The 19283-nt window shown below is 51.3% G+C and overlaps 1 protein-coding gene across 3 annotated transcripts in view; it reads right to left on the reverse strand.

Moving 5' to 3' along the window:
• Positions 1-273: 273 nt before the first annotated feature.
• Arhgef18 (Rho/Rac guanine nucleotide exchange factor 18) overlaps positions 274-19283 on the reverse strand; it is a 74398-nt gene continuing 55388 nt past the window's right edge. For all 3 annotated transcript variants that reach the window (XM_048342146.1, XM_048342144.1, XM_048342145.1), the window contains 15 exons: positions 18632-18757; positions 16280-16397; positions 14800-15048; positions 13648-13724; positions 13040-13218; positions 9279-9370; positions 7185-7373; positions 5694-5831; positions 5373-5503; positions 4740-4796; positions 4594-4641; positions 4013-4492; positions 2781-3099; positions 2138-2263; positions 274-2053 (listed from right to left, as the gene is read on the reverse strand). In XM_048342146.1, coding sequence (XP_048198103.1) covers positions 1935-2053; positions 2138-2263; positions 2781-3099; positions 4013-4492; positions 4594-4641; positions 4740-4796; positions 5373-5503; positions 5694-5831; positions 7185-7373; positions 9279-9370; positions 13040-13218; positions 13648-13724; positions 14800-15048; positions 16280-16397; positions 18632-18757 — 2448 coding nt within the window. In that variant the 3' untranslated portion in view covers positions 274-1934. The remainder of the gene's footprint in view (positions 2054-2137; positions 2264-2780; positions 3100-4012; positions 4493-4593; positions 4642-4739; positions 4797-5372; positions 5504-5693; positions 5832-7184; positions 7374-9278; positions 9371-13039; positions 13219-13647; positions 13725-14799; positions 15049-16279; positions 16398-18631; positions 18758-19283) is intronic.

Here is a 19283-nt window from a genome sequence, read left to right on the forward strand (position 1 = left end):
AAGGCTAAGGGGATCACAGGGGAAGAGGCTGGACTATAGAGCCCCAGATTTGGCTCCCCTTTGGCCTGGGATGAGTCTGTGGCCTCTGGCATGGAGGAGGAACAGGGCAGGGACTAGTCACTTCACCTGGCTCCCACTGGTCACATCTGCCCCGTCCCACACCCCCAGAGCACTGTCTGTCCCCTTCCTGCACCCCAGTGTTCCACCCTGTGTCCAAAGACTGAGCACCAGGTAATCTCCTGTAGTCCCAAAGAATGTTTCCATCAGAAATCCGCTCAAGACACTTTTATTGCTAGAATCTGGTCCCGGAATGTCGCACGCAGTGAGGCGTCGTAAATAATTACCAGAAATGATTGTGTTGGCCACGGGTGGAGACCACGTGCACAGATCTCACCTACACCCGAGTGCCACTAGGCCACCAGCTTTGCAAACAGAATGCTTCCCCCCCCCCGCCATGAATGGCTGAGGGGTGCTGGGAGAGATGCCCCCATCAGAGCTGCCCTCGTGCATAGAGAGCAGGACCCAGGCCCACTGCATGGTGTCTCTGGCTGGGACTGGAACAGGCCAGCTCAGGAGGACAGATGTGTGTGGCCCTGGGGGCGGGACAGGGGTGTCACTGGTTCGAGGCAGGGTTCTAACAGCAAGGAGTTAGTCAGCTCTTCTAAAGTGCTTGGATAACTCAGTACAAAAGTACAAAACACTGGAACATGGCACAGGTGTGTAAGGGGGCCGTGCTCAGGACACAGGAGAGATGGCTATGAATGGAAGAGAACAAGTACAGGCAAAGCTGAGGTTCGGAGGGGACAAAGTCAAGGGACACGGTGTCATTGTTGTGCTCTTAAGTCCTGTCACCACCACTGGCTGGCCCCCAGCTTCGGTCTGTCCACCTGCCCGGGGCCTGGGGGCCCTTCCTCATGGTTTCCAGTCAGGTCACTTAGCCCTCGCTGGGGTCCTAGAACCCGGGAGAACTATAATGACCAGCCTTGGACCTGGTCCTGCTGCCAAGTCCTGCCCTGGGAAGCCAGGCAGCTCTGAGCAGCCTGGCTGGCCGTAGGCGCTGAAGGTCAGCCCGTTTTCCTGTGGTGGTTCACCCACAGGCTGCAGTGGCTCCATGCAAGGGAGGAGACACCTGCACAAGCCACCTGTGTTGCTGTCCCTCTACCTTTCCTTCACACACCTGCATGGAGGAGATACCAGTGCCCAGGGGCCCCAGGGAAAACATCCATTTCATGGAAACTGGGGACCCTTCCACTTAGGGGGTGTCTGCCCTGGCTGGAGCCTGAGGGCTGAGGTCCCAGACAGACTGAAGGGTGAGATGGGTGGGTGCCCTTGAAAAGCAGTGCTCAGAAAAATCTATGCCAAGTTACAAGGGTAATGGGTGGTCAGCCCCCTTTAAGCTGAGCTCCGCGCCGCTTGGCAGGCCACCATAGCCCACCCTACCTGTGGCCCCTCACTTGCTGGCTGAGGGTCTGTCACTGTTGGGGGGGTGTGTGTCTCTGCCCTGCAGGGGAGACTGCCTAGCTTTGAACATCCATCCTTGCAGCTGCCCTGATGATGTCCACGCTTGGTGGTGGCCTCTGGACATGGAGGCTTTGTCTCCTCCAGCTCCTTGCTGCCCAGAAAACCAACTGGGGGAGAGGGGTCACTTCTTCCTACTTGACAGGGTGCTCTGGTTCAAAGCAGCTCCTTGGCTGAGCATGGGCCCAAGCTCCTGCACAGATCTAGGGGAGTCCCCGGGGGCTCCCCATCCCACACAAAGTACCCAGAGATCGCAGCACCAACAGGCTGAGCCTGGCCAGGTAGGCATTGGGAGGGGGGTGCTTGGGCAAGAAAGAGGGTCAACTGAGCAGGCATGGTCACCCCATGGGGAGGCGTTTTCTAGACACAGAGGTTGTGCAGGACGTAGCAGGGCCTGCACCTGGGGTGTTGACCCCTCAAAAGAAGATGACATCTTCCTTGCTGGCTTCCTCCTTGCTGGCCATGGGTGTGGCTGGCAGCGGCGAGGGGGATGGGGGCACAAGTGGGCCCCCCGCTGGGGGTGGGAAGCAGGGATCTGAAAAAGAGAGGGGAGTGGGGGTGTGAGACATGGTCAGATGTGGTGGATGGTTGCTCTTCTCCATGGCCAGGCTGGGCTCACCTGGGGTGGGCACAGAACCATGGCTGCCAGGCAGGACAGGGCTGAGCGAGCGGCGGTTCCTGGACGTATTCTCTTCCTTCCCCAGGAGCTTGTTGAGGAGCAGCTGCTGCTTCAGGTCAAATGATGCTGCAAGAGGGTGGGAGGTGCTCGATCCTTGCCCCAGACCACCCCTCAACCTGATCCCCCCTCCCCACACCACAGGCAGTCAGAGGGGGCCCCAAGAGTCATTGAACATTGGAATGAGAAGAGGACACAGCTCCCCATCACATACATGTCTTTTGTTTGTGACCCACAGCATCCATGCAGTCTCTGGAAGAGAACATTCTAGAACATTCTGAGCTTTCTCTGTATGTCGGGGGCAGGGGTGGTGGTGGCAAGGGACCATAGTGCCTCTGGGCCTCTCTCTCTCTCTCTCTCTCTCTCTCTCTCTCTCTCTCTCCCCATCTGTGTCAGGACTGAGGTCCTGCGTGAACAGGCCCACTTCTCATCCATGCCCCTGTCTGCCTATCTCCCCCAAGTCCCTCCACTTTATTATCAGGCAGGGCTAGGCCTAAGTTCTGTCATTTCCGGTTGGCTTCTCAGGCTGGCCACTCAGGTCCCTTCTGGCTTGCCTCTGGGCACCCTGTTGCGCCGGGCAGCTTACCTGAGCTCTCCCATCGCTGCGAGCCTCGGTTCTTGCCGCCCTTGTCCTTGCCGCCCTTGATGGACGCGGCCAGCTTGGTGGGGATCTGCTGCTGCACAGCCGCCTGCCTCTGAGTCTGGTTGGTGGTGCTCAGCAGCTGGATGGGCACGTCACTTTTGGCTGGAGCACTGTCCCTGCGAGCCACCTCAGGGCGCTCCACACACTCAGGCCCGGCCCCTGACAGGAGCATGCTCATCCGGGTCCCTGGTGCTTTGGTGGGGGCCAATGGCCCCTCTAGCCCTTCCCCATTGAAGCTGGGGGTGTGGCTTGGGGGCTGGGCCTGAGAAGAAGACAGGAAGCATGTCCCAATGGAGTTGGGCGAGCTGTTAGATTGCTCTAATACATGCAAGCTCCCACATCTGCTTTGTCAATCACGGGACTGGGTGCTGTCATTGAGCTCCTTTTGCTCAAGGTTAGTGCTTTACCACTTTGAACCACAGTGCTACGTCTAGTTTTCTAGTGGTTAAACAGATAAGAGTCTTATGGACTTTCCTGTCTGAGCTGGCTTTGAACTGTGATCCTCAGTATCTCAGCCTCCTGAGTAGCTAGGATTATAGGCATGAGCCACCAGTGCCCAGCCCTGCATCTGTTTTTATTATTGGCAGTGCTGGGGACTGAATTCAGGGCAGTTTGCCAGGCAGGTACCCTCAACCACTTGAGCCATACCTCTAGCCCCTTGGTGTGGAAGACAGAGTCTTGCACTTTTACCTCAGGTACCTCAGACACTAACTGCTCCACTCCCTTTGCCTTCTGAATAGCTGGGATGATAGGTATGTATGTACTGCCACAACCAGCTTGTTTGTTGAGGTAGGGTCTTGCTAACTTAGTTTTGCCTGGGCTGGTCTGGAACTCCTAGGTTCAGCTGGTTTTCCTGCCTCATATTCTAGGCAAGTGCTCTACACATTAATATTCATCCATTCCTTTTTGAGCCAGTACTTGGGTTTGAGCTCAGGCAGGGCCTGGGTGCTGCCCCTTACATTTTTCACTCAAGATTGGTGCTTGGTGCTCTAGCACTTGTCATGCCTCCAGTCTGGCCTTTTGGTGGGTAATTGTTGTCTTGGCTATATAGCTTCCAAGCGCAATGCTGAGATCTGAGATCTTAGCCTCCTGAGTAGCTAGGATTACAGGCGTGCAAGCCGAGCATCTAGGAGCTTGCGCTTGCCCTGGGCCAGGATGGCCTGGCTGCAGCTCACCTCGGCCAGTGCCTCCGGTGGCAGAGCCCCAGGTGCAGTGTTCTGCTTCTTGAGCCGGCGCAGCAGCTCCTGGCGCTCCAGGCGCTCTCGTTCTCGGTCGATGGCGCGCATGGCCTCGCGCAGCCGCTCTAGGTCCTGCTGGTAGGCCTGGCGGTGCTGCTCCAGCTCGGCGCGCTCCTGGTCCAGGCGCAGGCGCAGCTGCCGCGCCTCGTCCTCGCGCTCCTGCAAGCGCGCGCCTGCCAGTTCCAGCTCTTGCCTCTGGCGCGCGCGCTCCCGCTCCCAGCGCTGCTGCTCCTGCCGCAGCTGGCTCTGCAGCCGCTCCACACCCGCACGCTCCTCGCGCTGCTTCTCGAAGTTGCGCTGCCGCTCCTGCTCCAGCAGCAGGTTCCCACGCGTCGACTGCAGCCTGAACTGCTTCTCCCGTTCCTGGATGGCCGCCCGCTGCATCTCCACGTAGCTGTCCTGCTGCGCGATGACAGCCTGCAGGGGCGGGGCCGGTAAGAGACAAGCCCTAGGCCCAACCAATCGGAAGTGGGCACATACGGCTGGTCTCTCCCAGATGTCCACAACCCCACCTATACCTGCAGGCCTAGGAGCAGCTGCGACAATGTCTGGACTCGCTGGACAAGCTAGAGGGAAAGACAGACTTTGGGGTGGCCATCAAGGTCCCGTGGGGCATGCATGCTGGTTCCTGGGGAGATAGGAGGAACCCCCCCCACACACCTACCTCGGACTCCAGGATAGTAGGCAGACGGGGGCCAGTCTCTGCCCCAGGCACCTCAGCCTGCAGTGGACAAAGTCACATCAGTATCTAAGGAGGGCAGGGCCACTTACAGCCATAAGACACGTCTTTAGGGGATCGAGAGAAGCCCAGGGCTGGGCCACCATGAGGGGTAGAGGCCGTGTGGTCAGCCCATTTTGAGGGAGTCTGGAGAATGAAGGGATGGAGTAGTAGTTCCCCAGCAGGGGGTGCTTGGGTGTGAAATTTATTGCCAGTCCCAGACTCAAAGGCCAGTTTAGGCCTCAAAGTCAGCCATAGGCCATTGGCCTCCACCTTTCTGGGTCAAGGTGAAGGAAAGTTCCAGAAAGGCATGGTACCCAGGTGCTTACTACACCTGCGCTGACTGATGGCCTGGGACTCCAGGCCCCTGGCCTGGGAGGAGCCACAGCCCCTGCTCTGGCCCATTCCCCCCACTGCCTCCCTCCCAGGTGCCTCCTGTTATTTCTGGGGATGAAACTGGCTGCCTTGCCAGGAGCCTGGGCAGAGAGACACCACTAAACCAGAATAGCACACTCATGCTCATCCTCCAAGGACAGGCAACCAGATGTCCCCCTATGGTTTACCCAATAAACCACGTACCGCCTGCCATGACTCTTTGCTGCCTCCTGGCGTGTCGCCATCTCCGAGCTTCGCATCCAGGCTGCTGGCAGGGCCTCGCCAGTCTCGAGGCCTGGGGTCGTTGCTATAGACCTTCTTCTTAAAACTGCCACCTGGGAACCCCAAGCCGAGTGCATGAGGATATTGGGGCTCTGGAAGCTTCTTCCTCTACCCCTGCCCCTGCCCAGGTGGGAAAGGCAGGCCTAGATGCTTCCTATAGCATCTTGGTAGAGCAACCGGCTGAGCACTGGTGTCATACTACCCAGATTTGGGGGGATGTGGAAGAGGGGGTGACATACTTACTCCTGCTGGGGCTGCCAGTGCTGTCGTAACCCCCAAAAGTCTCTGCCCTCCGGGGCAGGCCCGAGGGGCCATTTCCCTCCTCCATCTGTCCATTGGCACTGCCCAGTCGCTTGCAGATTAAGCTTTGGATGCCCTCAACTGTGGAGACCGGAGAATGGGCACCCTGTGGAGGCGGGCTAGGATGGCCAACCTCCCACTTCTCCTCCCTCTCTCCCCTTTGGTACCCCAACCAGAACTTGGCAATCAGAGTCTTAAGTTAGAGGCCAGGGCCATGGGGTAGCCATGTAGAGGGACCCCTCCCCCTCTAGCCCACCCAGGGGCCTGCTGAGTCCAGGCCTCTGGCCAAGGGCTTAGTAAGACTGCCCAGGCTTCATCCAGCCCAGTAGCAAACAGGAGTGTGAGCACTGCTTGTGGAATGACAGCCATGCTGCGGGGTGACCTTTTGGGGACTGACATGGCCCTCTAGGGACAAAAGTGTTTGGCCAGGTGAAGAGGTGGGAAAATATTCCAGGCCTAGGGGAAGAATACACAAAATATTCTGGGGACCAAGAACATTGGCCCTAGGAGAAATGGGTGGAAGGACAGCACAGATGTGGCTGGAGCTGGTGGCTCACGCCTGTAGTCTCTGCAACTTGGGAGGCTGCTAAGGGGAAAGATCATGCTTCAAGGCCAGCCTGTGCAGAAAAATTTGCGAGATCCATTTTCAATCTTTATCTGGGTATGGTGACACATGCTTGTCACCCTAGCAATCATAAAAACCTTAAAATAAGGTGGATCACAGTTCAAGTATATACTGAGGCCAGAAGTAAGACCCTATCTCAAAAAAAAAAACAGCAAAACCCAGGGCTGGAGGCATGGCTCAGTGGTAGAGTACCTGCCTATCAAGTACAAGGCACTGACCAGAAAAAAGAAGGAAGAAAGAAGAGAACCTACACCAGTAACTGTCACACTCCTGGGGGCCATGAGGGCTCATGAGAAATACTGCTGGTTCCAGAAAAAGTGCTTTAGGGAGCTGGCTCACACCTGTAATCCTAGCTACACAGGAGGCTGATATCTGAGGATCATGGGACAAAGCCAGCCCCCGGCAAGAGTCTGTGAGACTCATCTCCAATAAACTGCCCAAAAAAGCCAGGAAGTGGAGCCATGGCTCAAGTGGTAGAGCGCTGGCTTAGAGCAAAAGGAACTCAAAGACAGTGCCTAGGCCCAGAGTTCAAGCTCCAGGAGTGGCAAAAAAAAAAAAAAAAAAAAAAAAAGGGGGGGTGGGGTGGGGTGGGGGGGAGGGTTTAGAGCCAAAGGAAAGGGGTTGGTGGAGAGATGTTGCCTAGGATGCACTAGGCCTGAGATCCAGCCCCAAGGTCTAAGCATGCATCTGGAGGTTAGCGCTGGCCCTTGGCCTTACCAGCCAGCACAGGGCAGCATGCAGGCCTGGATTGGATTCCCTGGTAGCCCACCCAGGCAGGCCTACTAATAGCAGGATGGGCATTGACTTACTCTCACTCATGGCCGACTTAAGGAGCTGTTCCCCCTGCAGCGTCTCGGCAGGGTCACCCCCACGGAAGAGCCCAGGGAACTGGGACTGGCTGGGATCTTGGAGCCCGCTCATCTCTGCCATCTCCACATAGATCTGCTGCTTCTCCAGCAGGCTCTGAGTGATCAACTGGTCCTTCAGGCTTAGCCGCTCTGCAAGGGGACATGGCGGTGGCACTCAGCACTGCCAGCCTTCCCAAGAATCCCCTGTGCCTGGCAGTGGTGGCAGGCTATGAGGACCTGGCTGACCTTGAACGCCAGGAGGGGGAATCTGGGCCCTGAGGCCAGTGGCCCTGTCCTGGTGGTCCCTCCCAACCGCACTGTGAACACCACACAGCAGGTGTGAGAAAGCCTTCTAAGGATGGCACAAAGCCAATCTTGGAAGATGGGACTGTTTTTTTGCCGGGTGGAGGTGAGGGGGCTGGTTCTGGGGCTTGAACTCAGGGTCTGGGTGCTGATTCTGAGCTTCTTTTGCTCAAGGCTAGTGCTCTACCACTTGACCCACAGCTCTACTTCTGGCTTTTTTTTTTGATCCTTTATTGGTGATGAAGAGTCTCCTGGACTTTTCTGCCCAGGCTGGCTTTGACCTATGATTCTCAGAGCTCAGCCTCCTCACTAGCTAGGATTACAGGCATGAGCCACTAGCACTGGGCAAGATGGGACTTTTTTATTGTTGCTGGTCATGGGGCTTGAACTCTGGGCCTGAGCGCTGTCCCTGAGCTCTTCAACTCAAGGCTCTACCAATTGAACTACCACACTGCTTCCAGTTTTCTGGTGGTTAATTGGAGATAAGTCTCATGGACTTTCCTGTCCAGGCTGGCTTTGAACCGAGATCCTCAGATCTTAACCTCCTGAGTAGCTAGGATTATAGACGTGAGCCACCAGTGCCCAGCAAGATGGGACTTTTTAACATGAAGGGACTCAGGCTCAGTGAGAGAAGCAGATACAAAAGGTCCCATACAGTGTGCGGCTCTATGGATAGGAAACTTCCAGAACAGGTAGATCTACAGACATGGAGTGGATTTGGAGGGGCTCACTGGGATAGGTGACCATGGTGTGATTGCTATATATTTTGAATACTCAAAAAGTCACAGATCAGCTGGGTGCCTGTGGCTCACGCCTATAATACTAGCTACTCACAAGGCTGGGATCTGAGGATCATGGTTCAGAGTCAGTCCAGGCAGGAATGTCTGTGAGACTCTTATCTGCAATAAACTACTCAGAAAAAGCTGGAAATGGTGCTATAGCTCAAGTGGTAGAGTGCTAGCCTTGAGCAAAAGAAGCTCAGGGGGCTGGGAATGTGGCTTAGTGGTAGAGTGCTTGCCTAGCATGTATGAGGCTCTAGTTTTGATTCCTTGGTGCCACATAAACAAAAAACAAATGAAATTAATTTAGAAAAAGTAAAGCAGTAGAAGCAGCTCAGGGATAGTGCCTAGGCCTAGAGTTCAAGCCCCAGAAGTGACAAAAAAAAAAAAATCACAAACCCAACCCTCCACTCCAGTCAGGTGAACAGAATATGATTATACCTTAATCAAGGGGTTAAAAGGACCCAGAGGGCTGGGAATATGGCCTAGTGGCAAGAGTGCTTGCCTTGTATACATGAAGCTCTGGGTTTGATTCCTCAGCACCACATACATAGAAAAGGCCAGAAGTGGTGCTGTGGCTTAAGTGGCAGAGTGTTAGCCTTGAGCAAAAAGAAGCCAGGGACAATGCTCAGGCCCTGAATCCAAGCCTTGGATTTTCTAGTCACTAAGCCAGGCTCTGTAAGTTTGCATGTGGGGACCTGTGCATTCCAGGGACCCTGTGGGCACCTCTGGCAGCGAGCAGGGGACATAACCAAAGGAGATGGGACATGGTAGCATTTGGGTCTTATGTCACCATTCCAAGATACAGCTCTGACCCAAAAGCTCCACAGAGCAGCAGAACACGGGGCAGCTCCCAGCAAAGCACTGGTCATGGGATGATTCCTCTCATGTCCAGCACTAATGGAACAGGACAGAGAGGCGACTGAGGGGCTGGGGACCATGCCTGGGGCCTGCTTGTGTGCCAAACCCTTACCTTGGAAGTCCCTGAGTCTCATGGCGCGTGCCTCGACTGCCTTTCTCTCCTCCTCAGCCTCGCTGAAGGGCCCCTCCTCCTCATCAGGACAACTGCAGAGAGGGGACAGATGGCATCAGCTCCCTGGCTGGCTGGCCTCAGACATGGATGTTAGTGGTTAATTGGAGATAAGAGTCTTATGGACTTTCCTGCCCAGCTGGCTTTGAACTGTGATTCTCAGATCTCAGCCTCCTGAATAGCTAGGATTACAGGCGTGAGCCACCAGTGCCCAGCACAGCCTCTCAGGTTTTGAGAAGGATTTTACTTGGAGGAAGAGAGGGGAAGAGAAAAGAGCTAGTAATATGCATTTGGCTTAAAGCATCAAGATGTCTTCAGGCAAAGTTGGCCACACTGGTCTGGAACTTAGATCTTCCTGCCTTAGCTTCCCCAGGACTAGGGTTATAGGCATGTGCCACCATGCCCAACTTCAGGTACAGGTTTAAGGTTCTTCAAGTTATGATCTTCAGATCTCAGCATCCTGAGTAGCTAGAACTACAGGCCTTGAGCCACAGGCACCTGGCTTTTATTTTTAAATTTAATTTATTTATTAATTGAACACAAATTTTTTGGACAGGGTGTTGTGCAAAAAGGGCACAGTTACATAGTAGGGCAGTGTGTACATTTCTTGTGATATCTTACACCCTGTTTTTCTATCCCTTCTCTAGGTCAGGTAGACATATATACAATATACAATCTATCAAGAATATATACAGTAGCCACACGGCCACGCCCAAGAAAGTTCACCTAGGGCTTTAAATGTAATGTTGATATTAGACAATATGTCGACAGTAGTCTTATATGAATGTACAAACATAGCTTTTGAGCTATTGTTTTCCCCTGAGAGGTCAATTTTTGACCTTTATATGTTGAGTAATTGTTTGGTTTTAGTTACATACTGTTAGGTCGCTGCCCCAATCCTGTGGGGAATACTATTTGAAAAGCAGTTTTTGGTTTCACAGACTTGGTCTCTACTGTCTCTCCGTCTCCCTTTGTTAACAGTCATATATCAGGAAGATCATGCCCCTTTGTTTTCTGTGTTCTAGGCTTGTCTCGCTCAACATTATTTGTTCGAGTTCTGACCATTTCCCTGCGAATAACAATATTTCACCATTCCTAATCGCTATGTAGTATTCCATTGTGTATAAGTACCATATTTTTTGGATCCATTCATCTGTGGAGGGGCATCTGGGTTGTTTCCAGGCACCTGGCTTTCTACTCCTCGCCTTTTTATGTTTGTTGGTTTTAAGTGGCATTTGAACTCACAGGTACTCGACCACAGAGCCACACCTTCCAGCCCTGTTTTGTCATTGGTTATTTATAAGATAGTGTCTCACTTCCTGCCTGGATGTGTGCCTGAACCTAGATCTTCAGCTGCTGGGATGACAGGCATGCATTACTGTATCTAGCTGTCTTGAGATGGGGTTTCAGAGTCTTTTCTGCCTGCAGTGACTTTGAACTATGGTATTATTAGCCTCCCAAGTAGCTGGGATTACAAGCATGAGCCATTGGAACCCAGTTTCCTTCTTTTTTTTTTTTTTAACCCTCCCTCCCTCCCTCCTTCCCTTCCTCTCTCTCTCTTCCTTTCTTTGTGTGCTGGTCCTGGGGCTTGAATTGGGGCTTGAACTTGGCCTGGCCACTGTCCTTGAGATTTTTTTCACTCAAGGCTAGTGCTCATTCAATGCAATACCTATCAAAATCCCAGCCACATTCTTCACTGAAATAGAGAAACCAATCCATAAATTCATATGGAACAGCAAAAAACCTAGAATAGCCAAAGCAATTCTAGGCAAAAAAAATAGTGCAGGAGGTATCACCATACCAGACTTCAAGCTCTACTACAAGGCCATCATAACAAAAACAGCATGGTATTGGTATAAAAACAGATCAAAAGACCAGTGGATTAGAATTGAAGACCCAGAAATAAAACCGCACTCTTACAGCCAACTGATATTCGACAAAGGAGCTAAAGACATACAATGGAATAAACAGAGCCTCTTCAACTACTGGTGCTGGGAGAACTGGGCAGCCATATGCAGAAAACTCAAAGTAGACCCAAGCCTATCACCATGCACCAAGATCAACTCAAAATGGATCAAGGACCTCAATATCAGACTTGAATCCTTGAAACTACTGAAGGACAGAGTAGGAAAGACACTAGAACTTATAGGCACAGGAAGGAACTTCCTGAATAGAGTCCCAGGGGCACAACAAATAGGGGAAAGACTCAACAAATGGGACTACTACAAATTAAAAAGTTTCTGCACAGCTAAGGTCATAGCCACCAAAATAGAAAGACAGCCAACGATATGGGAAAGGATATTTACCAGCACAGCAACAGACAAAGGCCTGATATCTGTCATCTACAGAGAACTAAAAAAACTAAGCCGCTCCAAGCCCAATAAACCTATTAGGAAATGGGCAAAAGAGCTAAAGAGAGACTTCACAAGAGAAGATATAAAAATGGCAAAGAAACACATGAGGAAATGCTCAACATCCCTGCTAGTAAAGGAAATGCAAATAAAAACAACCCTGAGATACCACCTCACCCCAGTTAGAATGGCCTATACTCTGAACTCAGGAAACAACAAATGCTGGAGGGGCTGTGGGGAAAGAGGAACCCTTCTCCATTGTTGGTGGGAGTGCAAATTAGTACAACCACTTTGGAGAACAGTATGGAGGTTTCTCAAAAAGCTCAATATAGACCTACCCTATGACCCAGCCATACCACTCCTAGGCATCTATCCTAAACAGCAAAACCCAAAATATCAAAAGGACATTTGTACTTCCATGTTTATCGCGGCACAATTCACAATAGCCAAAATTTGGAAACAACCCAGATGCCCCTCCACAGACGAATGGATCCAAAAAATATGGTACTTATACACAATGGAATACTACATAGCGATCAGGAATGGTGAAATATTGTTATTCGCAGGGAAATGGTCAGAACTCGAACAAATAATGTTGAGTGAGACAAGCCTAGAACACAGAAAACAAAGGGGCATGATCTCCCTGATATATGACTGTTAACAAAGGGAGACGGAGAGACAGAAGAGACCAAGTCTGTGAACACTGTATATGTGCTTGATACATTGTATATTGCATGTGGGTCTACCTGACCTAGCCAAGGGATGGAAAAACAGGTTGTAAGATATCACAAGAAATGTACACACTGCCCTACTATGTAACTGCACCCTCTTTGCACAACACCTTGTAAAAAAATTTATGTTCAATTAATAATAAAAAAAATATTAAAAAAAAAAAAAAGCTAGTGCTCTATCATTTGAGCCACAGGTCCACCTCTGGCTTTTTCACTTTTTCAGTGGTTAATTGAGGATGAGTCTCATGGATTTTTCTGCCTGGGATGGCTTTGAACCATGATCTTTAGATCTCAGCTTCCTGAGTAGCTAGGATGAGAAGTGTCAGTCACAGGGCCTCGCCTCTGTATAGTTTTCTTTTTTTGCCAGTCCTGGGGCTTGAATTCAGGGCCTGGGCACTGTTCTTGAGCTTCTTTTGCTCAAGGCTAGCACTATACCATTGAGCCACAGCGCCACTTCTGGCTTTTTCTGTTTGTGCGGTACTGAGGCATGCTAGGCAAGCACTCTACCACTAAGCCACATTCCCAGCCCCCTCTGGATAGCTTTGAGAAGTGGATAGACAGGACCCAAAGGCAGGATGAGAAGAGAAGCATGGGGGAGGAACTCTAGAACACAATGGAGTACCTCTCCACAGCCCTCCGGATGTGAGCCATCCAGGCGTTCCTGTCCTCTTTGGAGCTGGTGTAGATTTCGTACATCTCAGGCCCCTGCAGGGAGGCGCTGATCAGAAACATGGCTTTCTCCTCATTGGCTACTTCTCTCACGATGAGTTTTTGCAGAGAGATGACAGGCGGCTTAGAGTCCTGAGGGGAAGAAGGGAGGGAGGGAAAGGTCATGCATTCAGCAGCATTGGGATCACCAGTCTTGGGGACAGGTGAAGGTACCCAGGAATCAGGCTAGTAGCTTATGCCTATATAATCCTAGCTACTCAGGAGGCTGAGATCTGAGGACTGAGGTTCAAAGCCAGGCCAGGCAGTAAAGTCCAATCTTATCTCCAATGAAACACCAAGAAACTGGGAGTGGAGGCTCTCTGGTCCCTAGCAAATTTTCCAGCCTAGCAGGAATCTTCCAGAAGGGCCTGGTTTGTACCACGTTAACTCAGTATGCCTTCCAAATGGTGTGCTTGTGTTCCCTTGTCTTGCTGATGCAATCCCCCAGACCCCACCAGCTCTTTTATGGGGCCATCCCCAATAGGCAGGACCCTTTGATGGGGACGATGGATGGATACATACCACAGATGCAAAGACATATTTCTGATCTTTTTCTTGCAGTAGTAAAAGCACATCAGTGAGCAGGACAGCAAGGATGTCTGAGGAGAATGCACATAGGGATGGCTTAGCAGAAGTAGAGCTGGGGCTTAAGTGGTTCTGCTGCCACCTGGATCCCCGTGGGCAGCAGGGTAGTCACCTGATCCCAGGGGGCCTTCAGGCACCTACTTCTCCCCCAGCCTTGAAGTCTTCTGTCTGACATGCCCTTTTCCCTGTGTTCCTGGCTCCCACTATGCATGTGGCACTGAGGGATATCGGTCTCTGTTTAGATGCCCCTTTGGTGGCTGTGGTATAACATGCCTGGAGCGGAGGCTGGCCTCCTGCCCCGTGCAAGACCACTGTGCCACATGGTTCTCTTTTGTCATAATGCCCCAGCCTCCTGTGTCCCTTGCTCTGATTTTTCAAGGAATGCATGTTCTCTCTGCCCTGAGCCACTAGACGCTCCTACCCTGCCTTTTACTACAGTGAGCAGGGAGGTCTGGTGTTTGTCCCCACGTGACCTCCAGCCAGCCCTGGAGCCATGTCCCCGTATGAACACACTGGTGCATCCTGCAGGGTGCTAGTGGCTCACTCTTGTCCTCTTAGCTACTTAGGAGGCCAGCCGGTGGGAAAGTCCATGAGACTCTTATTTCCAATGAATTCTGAAAGAAGCTGGAAGTGAAGCTGTGGTTCAAGTAGTAGAGTACCAGCCTTGAGCACAAACACTGTGTGTGTGTCCTTATTTGTTTCTTCTGCCCTATTGCCAGTTTGGTTTTTTTTTTTTTTTTTTTTTTTTTGCCAGTCCTGGGCCTTGGACTCAGGGCCTGAGCACTGTCCCTGGCTTGTTTTTGCTCAAGGCTAGCACTCTGCCACTTGAGTCACAGCGCCACTTCTGGCCATTTTCTGTATATGTGTTGCTGGGGAATCGAACCCAGGGCTTCAAGTATACAAAGCAAGTGCTCTTGCCACTAGGCTATATCCCCAGCCCCCTATTGCCTGTTTGGATGTGATCCACTGCCAACTAAGATGGCATGTATCACACCCAAGATAGTACTTCTATTCCAAGATGGCATCCTCCCATTTCCAAGTGTTCACCCCCCACCCTCCCCAGCAGAGGTGGCCAAGGCCTGGCCTTACCTTTCAGGCGCCCGGAGGTAGTCTTGCAGCAGAGGGCGCCCTCCAAGTGCAGCTGCCTCTGCAGCATGTCTTCCTTGCGGAAGGTGAGCCCATTCTTGAGTTTGCTGGAGGACTTCAAGTCCATCTTGCTGGCAATCTCCCGGAGACGCTGGCCCTTCTCGCATTCGCTCACCTTGGCGTCCACTTGGGAGATGATGTCTTTGATGAGGTTCAGGGCGTGGGTGAGGTCTTCGTGGTCCTCTGTGCCAGCTGTCACACACAGCACAGTTAGTGCTTTCTCTGGGCTGCCTCATGAGCACACGGGTGTGTATTCACTATGGGTGGCTTGGGATCTGTGAGCTGTGTTCAGGGGTCACTGCTCAGGATACTTCCCCTTCGAGGTCATCTCTCAACTGTAATTCCTGAGACACAAATGGCTCTCTCCAAAATAAATAATAGCCCAGAGCTTTAGTTTGTACATAGGAAAGACTTCGTGGGACATTGAAGCTAAAAGTGTAATTTGAGTGACAAAAGCTGCCTTCCACCTCCTGTTGGGACCCTGATGAGCTCCTCCTACTCCTGAATCCACGGGAGATATGGCTGCTGTGGTCACCATTCCTGGCCTGGGGACTCCTGAATGACACGTTTCTGTCACCAGTGGACCACAGGAGCATCCTCGACTTACATGGTCGCCATGCACAAACAAATCTTTAGGTTGGGTGACTGTGGCTCACACCTGTAAACCTAGCTACTCAGGAGGCTGAGATCTGAGGATGTAGTTCACAGTCATCTTGGGTAGGAAAGTCCATGAGACTCTTATCTCTAGTTAAGAGCAAAAGCCTGTGAGTGGAACTGTGGCTCAAGTGCTACAGTGCCAGCTTTGAGTGAAAAAGCTTGAGTGAAAGATAGTACCTAGGTCCTAAGTTCAGGCCCCAGGACCAGCATACACAAAACAAATAAATAAATAACCAGATGCCTGTAATCCTGGCTATCAGGAGGCTGAATTCTGAGGATCCCAGTTCAAAGTCAGCATAAGCAGAAAAGTCCATGAGACTCATATCTCCAATGAACTACCAGAAAACTGAAGTGGTGTTGTGGCTCAAAGTGGTAGAGTGCTAGCCTTGAGTAAACGAGCTCAGGGACAGTGCCTAGGCATGAGTTCAAGCCCCATAACCCACAAAAAATATAAAATAAAAATAAACAAAGGTGTCTTTGGGCATATTTGGGTAAGCAAGCATGCTCATCCTCTATCCACTTAGCCAGGGCACAGAAGGGCTTCAGGACCTGGGAGATGAAGTCTGGGCTAGGGTTCTGATAAGCAGAGGAGACTCAGTCCCTGCCCTCACATGCTGAGGGTCCCATCTTGCCAGGGTAGGAAACCCCAGCTCTCAGCACAAAGGATTCCAAGGAGAATTGCAGAACCTATTACTAAAATGTGGAGTTGGTGGCTTGCGACCACTGTGCATCGCCCTGGCAGGCAAGGCAGTGGGAGCACGCCTACCTTCTGTGTTCTGAATAATGCGCTCCACCAGCACCGGGTATTTGGTGATGCGCTGGGTAACCAGGAGAATACACTCCTGCACACCAAGCCGCCGCACGATGGAAAAGTTGCCGATTTTCTATGGAACAGAAAAAACCAATCGGTGTGAATGTCTTAACCAGTTATGATCAGTTTCCACAGCTTGGGATCCTTCAGTCTCAGCTTGTTGGGATCTTTTCTATGCTGCTATGTTGGGGACGCATGCTGGATACCTAAATATGCATAAAGATCATCCAGAGCCAGGTGCTGATGGCTCACCCCTATAATCCTGCTACTCAGGAGGTTGGGATCTGAAGATCACAGTTCAAAGCCAGCCTGGGCAGCCATGAGACTTATCTCCATGAACTACTAGAAACCAGAAGTGGAGCTATGGTTCAAATGGTAGAGCACTCGCCTTGGGCAAAAGAGGTCAGGGACAGCACCCAGGCCCTGAGTTCAAGCCCTATGATGGACAAAACAAAAAAGTAATAAAGGCCATCCACCTTCGGGGCCAACCAAGCCCCTCCAAAACCTATTAAGGAGGAACCAAGAACCAGGTGAGGTTGTCCATGCTTGAGCCCCTGGCAGTTGGGAGGCTGAGACAGGAGGATCACGAGCCCAGGATTACAAATGGGGATAGCAAGGGGATGGTGACTTAAAGAGTTATACATGTGTCCCTGGACATGTGGCCCTGGAGGGTGTTCCCTGGGCGGGCCAGCTTCTCCAGAGGAACCTTGTAGCCAGGCCTGGTAGTGCACATCTGTAATCTCAGCACTCAAAGAGGCTGACAGGAGGATTCCAGGCAAGCCTGGACTACACAGCAATACTATGTCTATGCCACTCATGAGATAATGAAAAACGGAGTCTCTTGTGTCACCCAGATAGTTCAAGGGATGCTGGTAGGCAGATTCTACCCCCAAGGGCTTGCATGGATATCTCAGGCTGCATAGGTAGCAAGGACAGTACCCTGACTACACTCTGCTTGCCTGCCTTCCTTCCCTTCCCTCCCTCCCTCCCTCCCTTTCTTCCCTCTCTCTGTCTTGCCAGTTGTGGGGCTTGAACTTGGCCTTGGGTGCTGTCCCTGAGCAATTTTTTTTTTTTTTGCCAGTCCCGGGGCTTGAACGCATGGCCCTGGCACTGTTCCTTAGCTTCTAGGGCTCTACCACTTGAGCCACAGCTCCACTTCTGGCCTTTTCTGTTTATGTGGTACAGAGGAATCAAACCCAGGGCTTCATGCATGCTAGGCAAGCACTTTACCACTGAGTCACATTCCCAGCCCACCTGAGCTCTCTCTCTCTTTTTTTTTTTGGTTAGTCATGGGGTTTGACCTCTGGGCTTTGGTGCTGTCCCTATGCTTCTTTTGCTGAAGGCCAGCATTCTAGCACTTGAGCCACAGCACCACTTCCAGTTTTCTGGTGGCTCATTGGAGATGAGAGTCTCACACACTTTCATTCCTGAGCTGGCTTTAAACTGCGATCCTCAGTTCTCAGCCTCCTGAGTAGCTAGAATCACAGGTGTGAGCCACTAGCACCTGACTTTTTCTTTTTTTGGTGCCAGTCTTGGGGCTTAAACTTAGGGCCTGGGTGCTATCCTTGAGCTTCTTTTGCTCAAGGCAAGTAGTCTTATCAGTTGAGCCATAGATCCATTCTCAGCTTTTTGGTGGTTAAATGGAAATAAAGAGTTATCATGGACTTTCCTGCCCAGGCTGGCTTTGAACTGTGAATCATAGATCTCAGTCTCTTGAGTAGCTAGAGTTACAGTTGTGAATCACCAGGGCCCAGCTACTTAACCTTAAAAAATAAAAAGAAATATACCCGTATGTATATAATATATTATATCTCTCTATGCAAACTTTTTTTTTTTTTTTGGCCAGTCCTGGGCCTTGGACTCAGGGCCTGAGCACTGTCCCTGGCTTCTTCCCGCTCAAGGCTAGCACTCTGCCACTTGAGCCACAGCGCCGCTTCTGGCCGTTTTCTGTATATGTGGTACTGGGGAATCGAACCTAGGGCCTCGTGTATCCGAGGCAGGCACTCTTGCCACTAGGCTATATCCCCAGCCCCTCTCTATGCAAACTTTAACTGAACACAAAAGGAGGGTTAGGGTATGGCTCAAATTGTGGGGGGTGTGGCTAACACAAGAAGCCAAGTTCAAATAGGCTGTGCAGCCAACAGCCCCCCCCCCCCAAATATACAAATGTGTGGATGCACCGTCACTTTTTAAACTTTACAACTGTCCAATCTCAAGATGCAGTGATTCTGGGGAAAAATGTACAGTGAAGAAAAGATTCTAATTAAATCAAACACATTTCTTTCTTTCTTTATTTTTTTTTTTTACCTTGATCAAGTTTTGAAATTTCTTATTCTGTTGCAGCAGTAACTTGTAATGGCTGACGGCTTCATTGTGGCCGCTACAGAATACCCCGTATTTTTCTTTCATTCTCTCCCCACTTTCACCGGAAAACTGATGGGGAAGAGGAAGAGCAAGGGAAAGGTCACTGTCATGGAGCTAGAAGACTAAAGGTCCATTTCCTCTGAGTTCAGTTGATGGTGCTAAGGTAAATAAATATCTTCAACTAAGGACTATCATCACCTCAGAGTAAGGTACCCCCAAAGTGTGGGATGGCTCTGCACTGGGGCCTGGAAAGCTTCCTGAGACCCAAGAGAAAATAAATAATAAGTTTAGGCCAATGACTGTTAGAAAAAGGTGCAGGTGACTCACACCTGTAATCCTAGCTACTCAGGAGGAGGAAGCTGAGATCTGAGGATCATGGTTCAAAGCCAGAGCAGGCAAGAAAGTCCATGAGATAAAGTGATGTTCTGGTGGAAAAAAAAAGTCCATGAGACTCTTATCTCCAATTAACCATCAAAAAGCCGAAGTAGAGCTATAGCTCAAGTGGTAGAGTGCCTGCCAGCCTTGAGGGGAGAAAGCTCAGGGACAATATCCAGGCCCTAAATTCAAGCCCTAGAACCAGTGGGCACAGGCACAC

This window comes from Perognathus longimembris, chromosome 3 (assembly GCF_023159225.1).
Source record: "Perognathus longimembris pacificus isolate PPM17 chromosome 3, ASM2315922v1, whole genome shotgun sequence".
NCBI classification, from domain to species: Eukaryota; Metazoa; Chordata; class Mammalia; order Rodentia; family Heteromyidae; genus Perognathus; species Perognathus longimembris.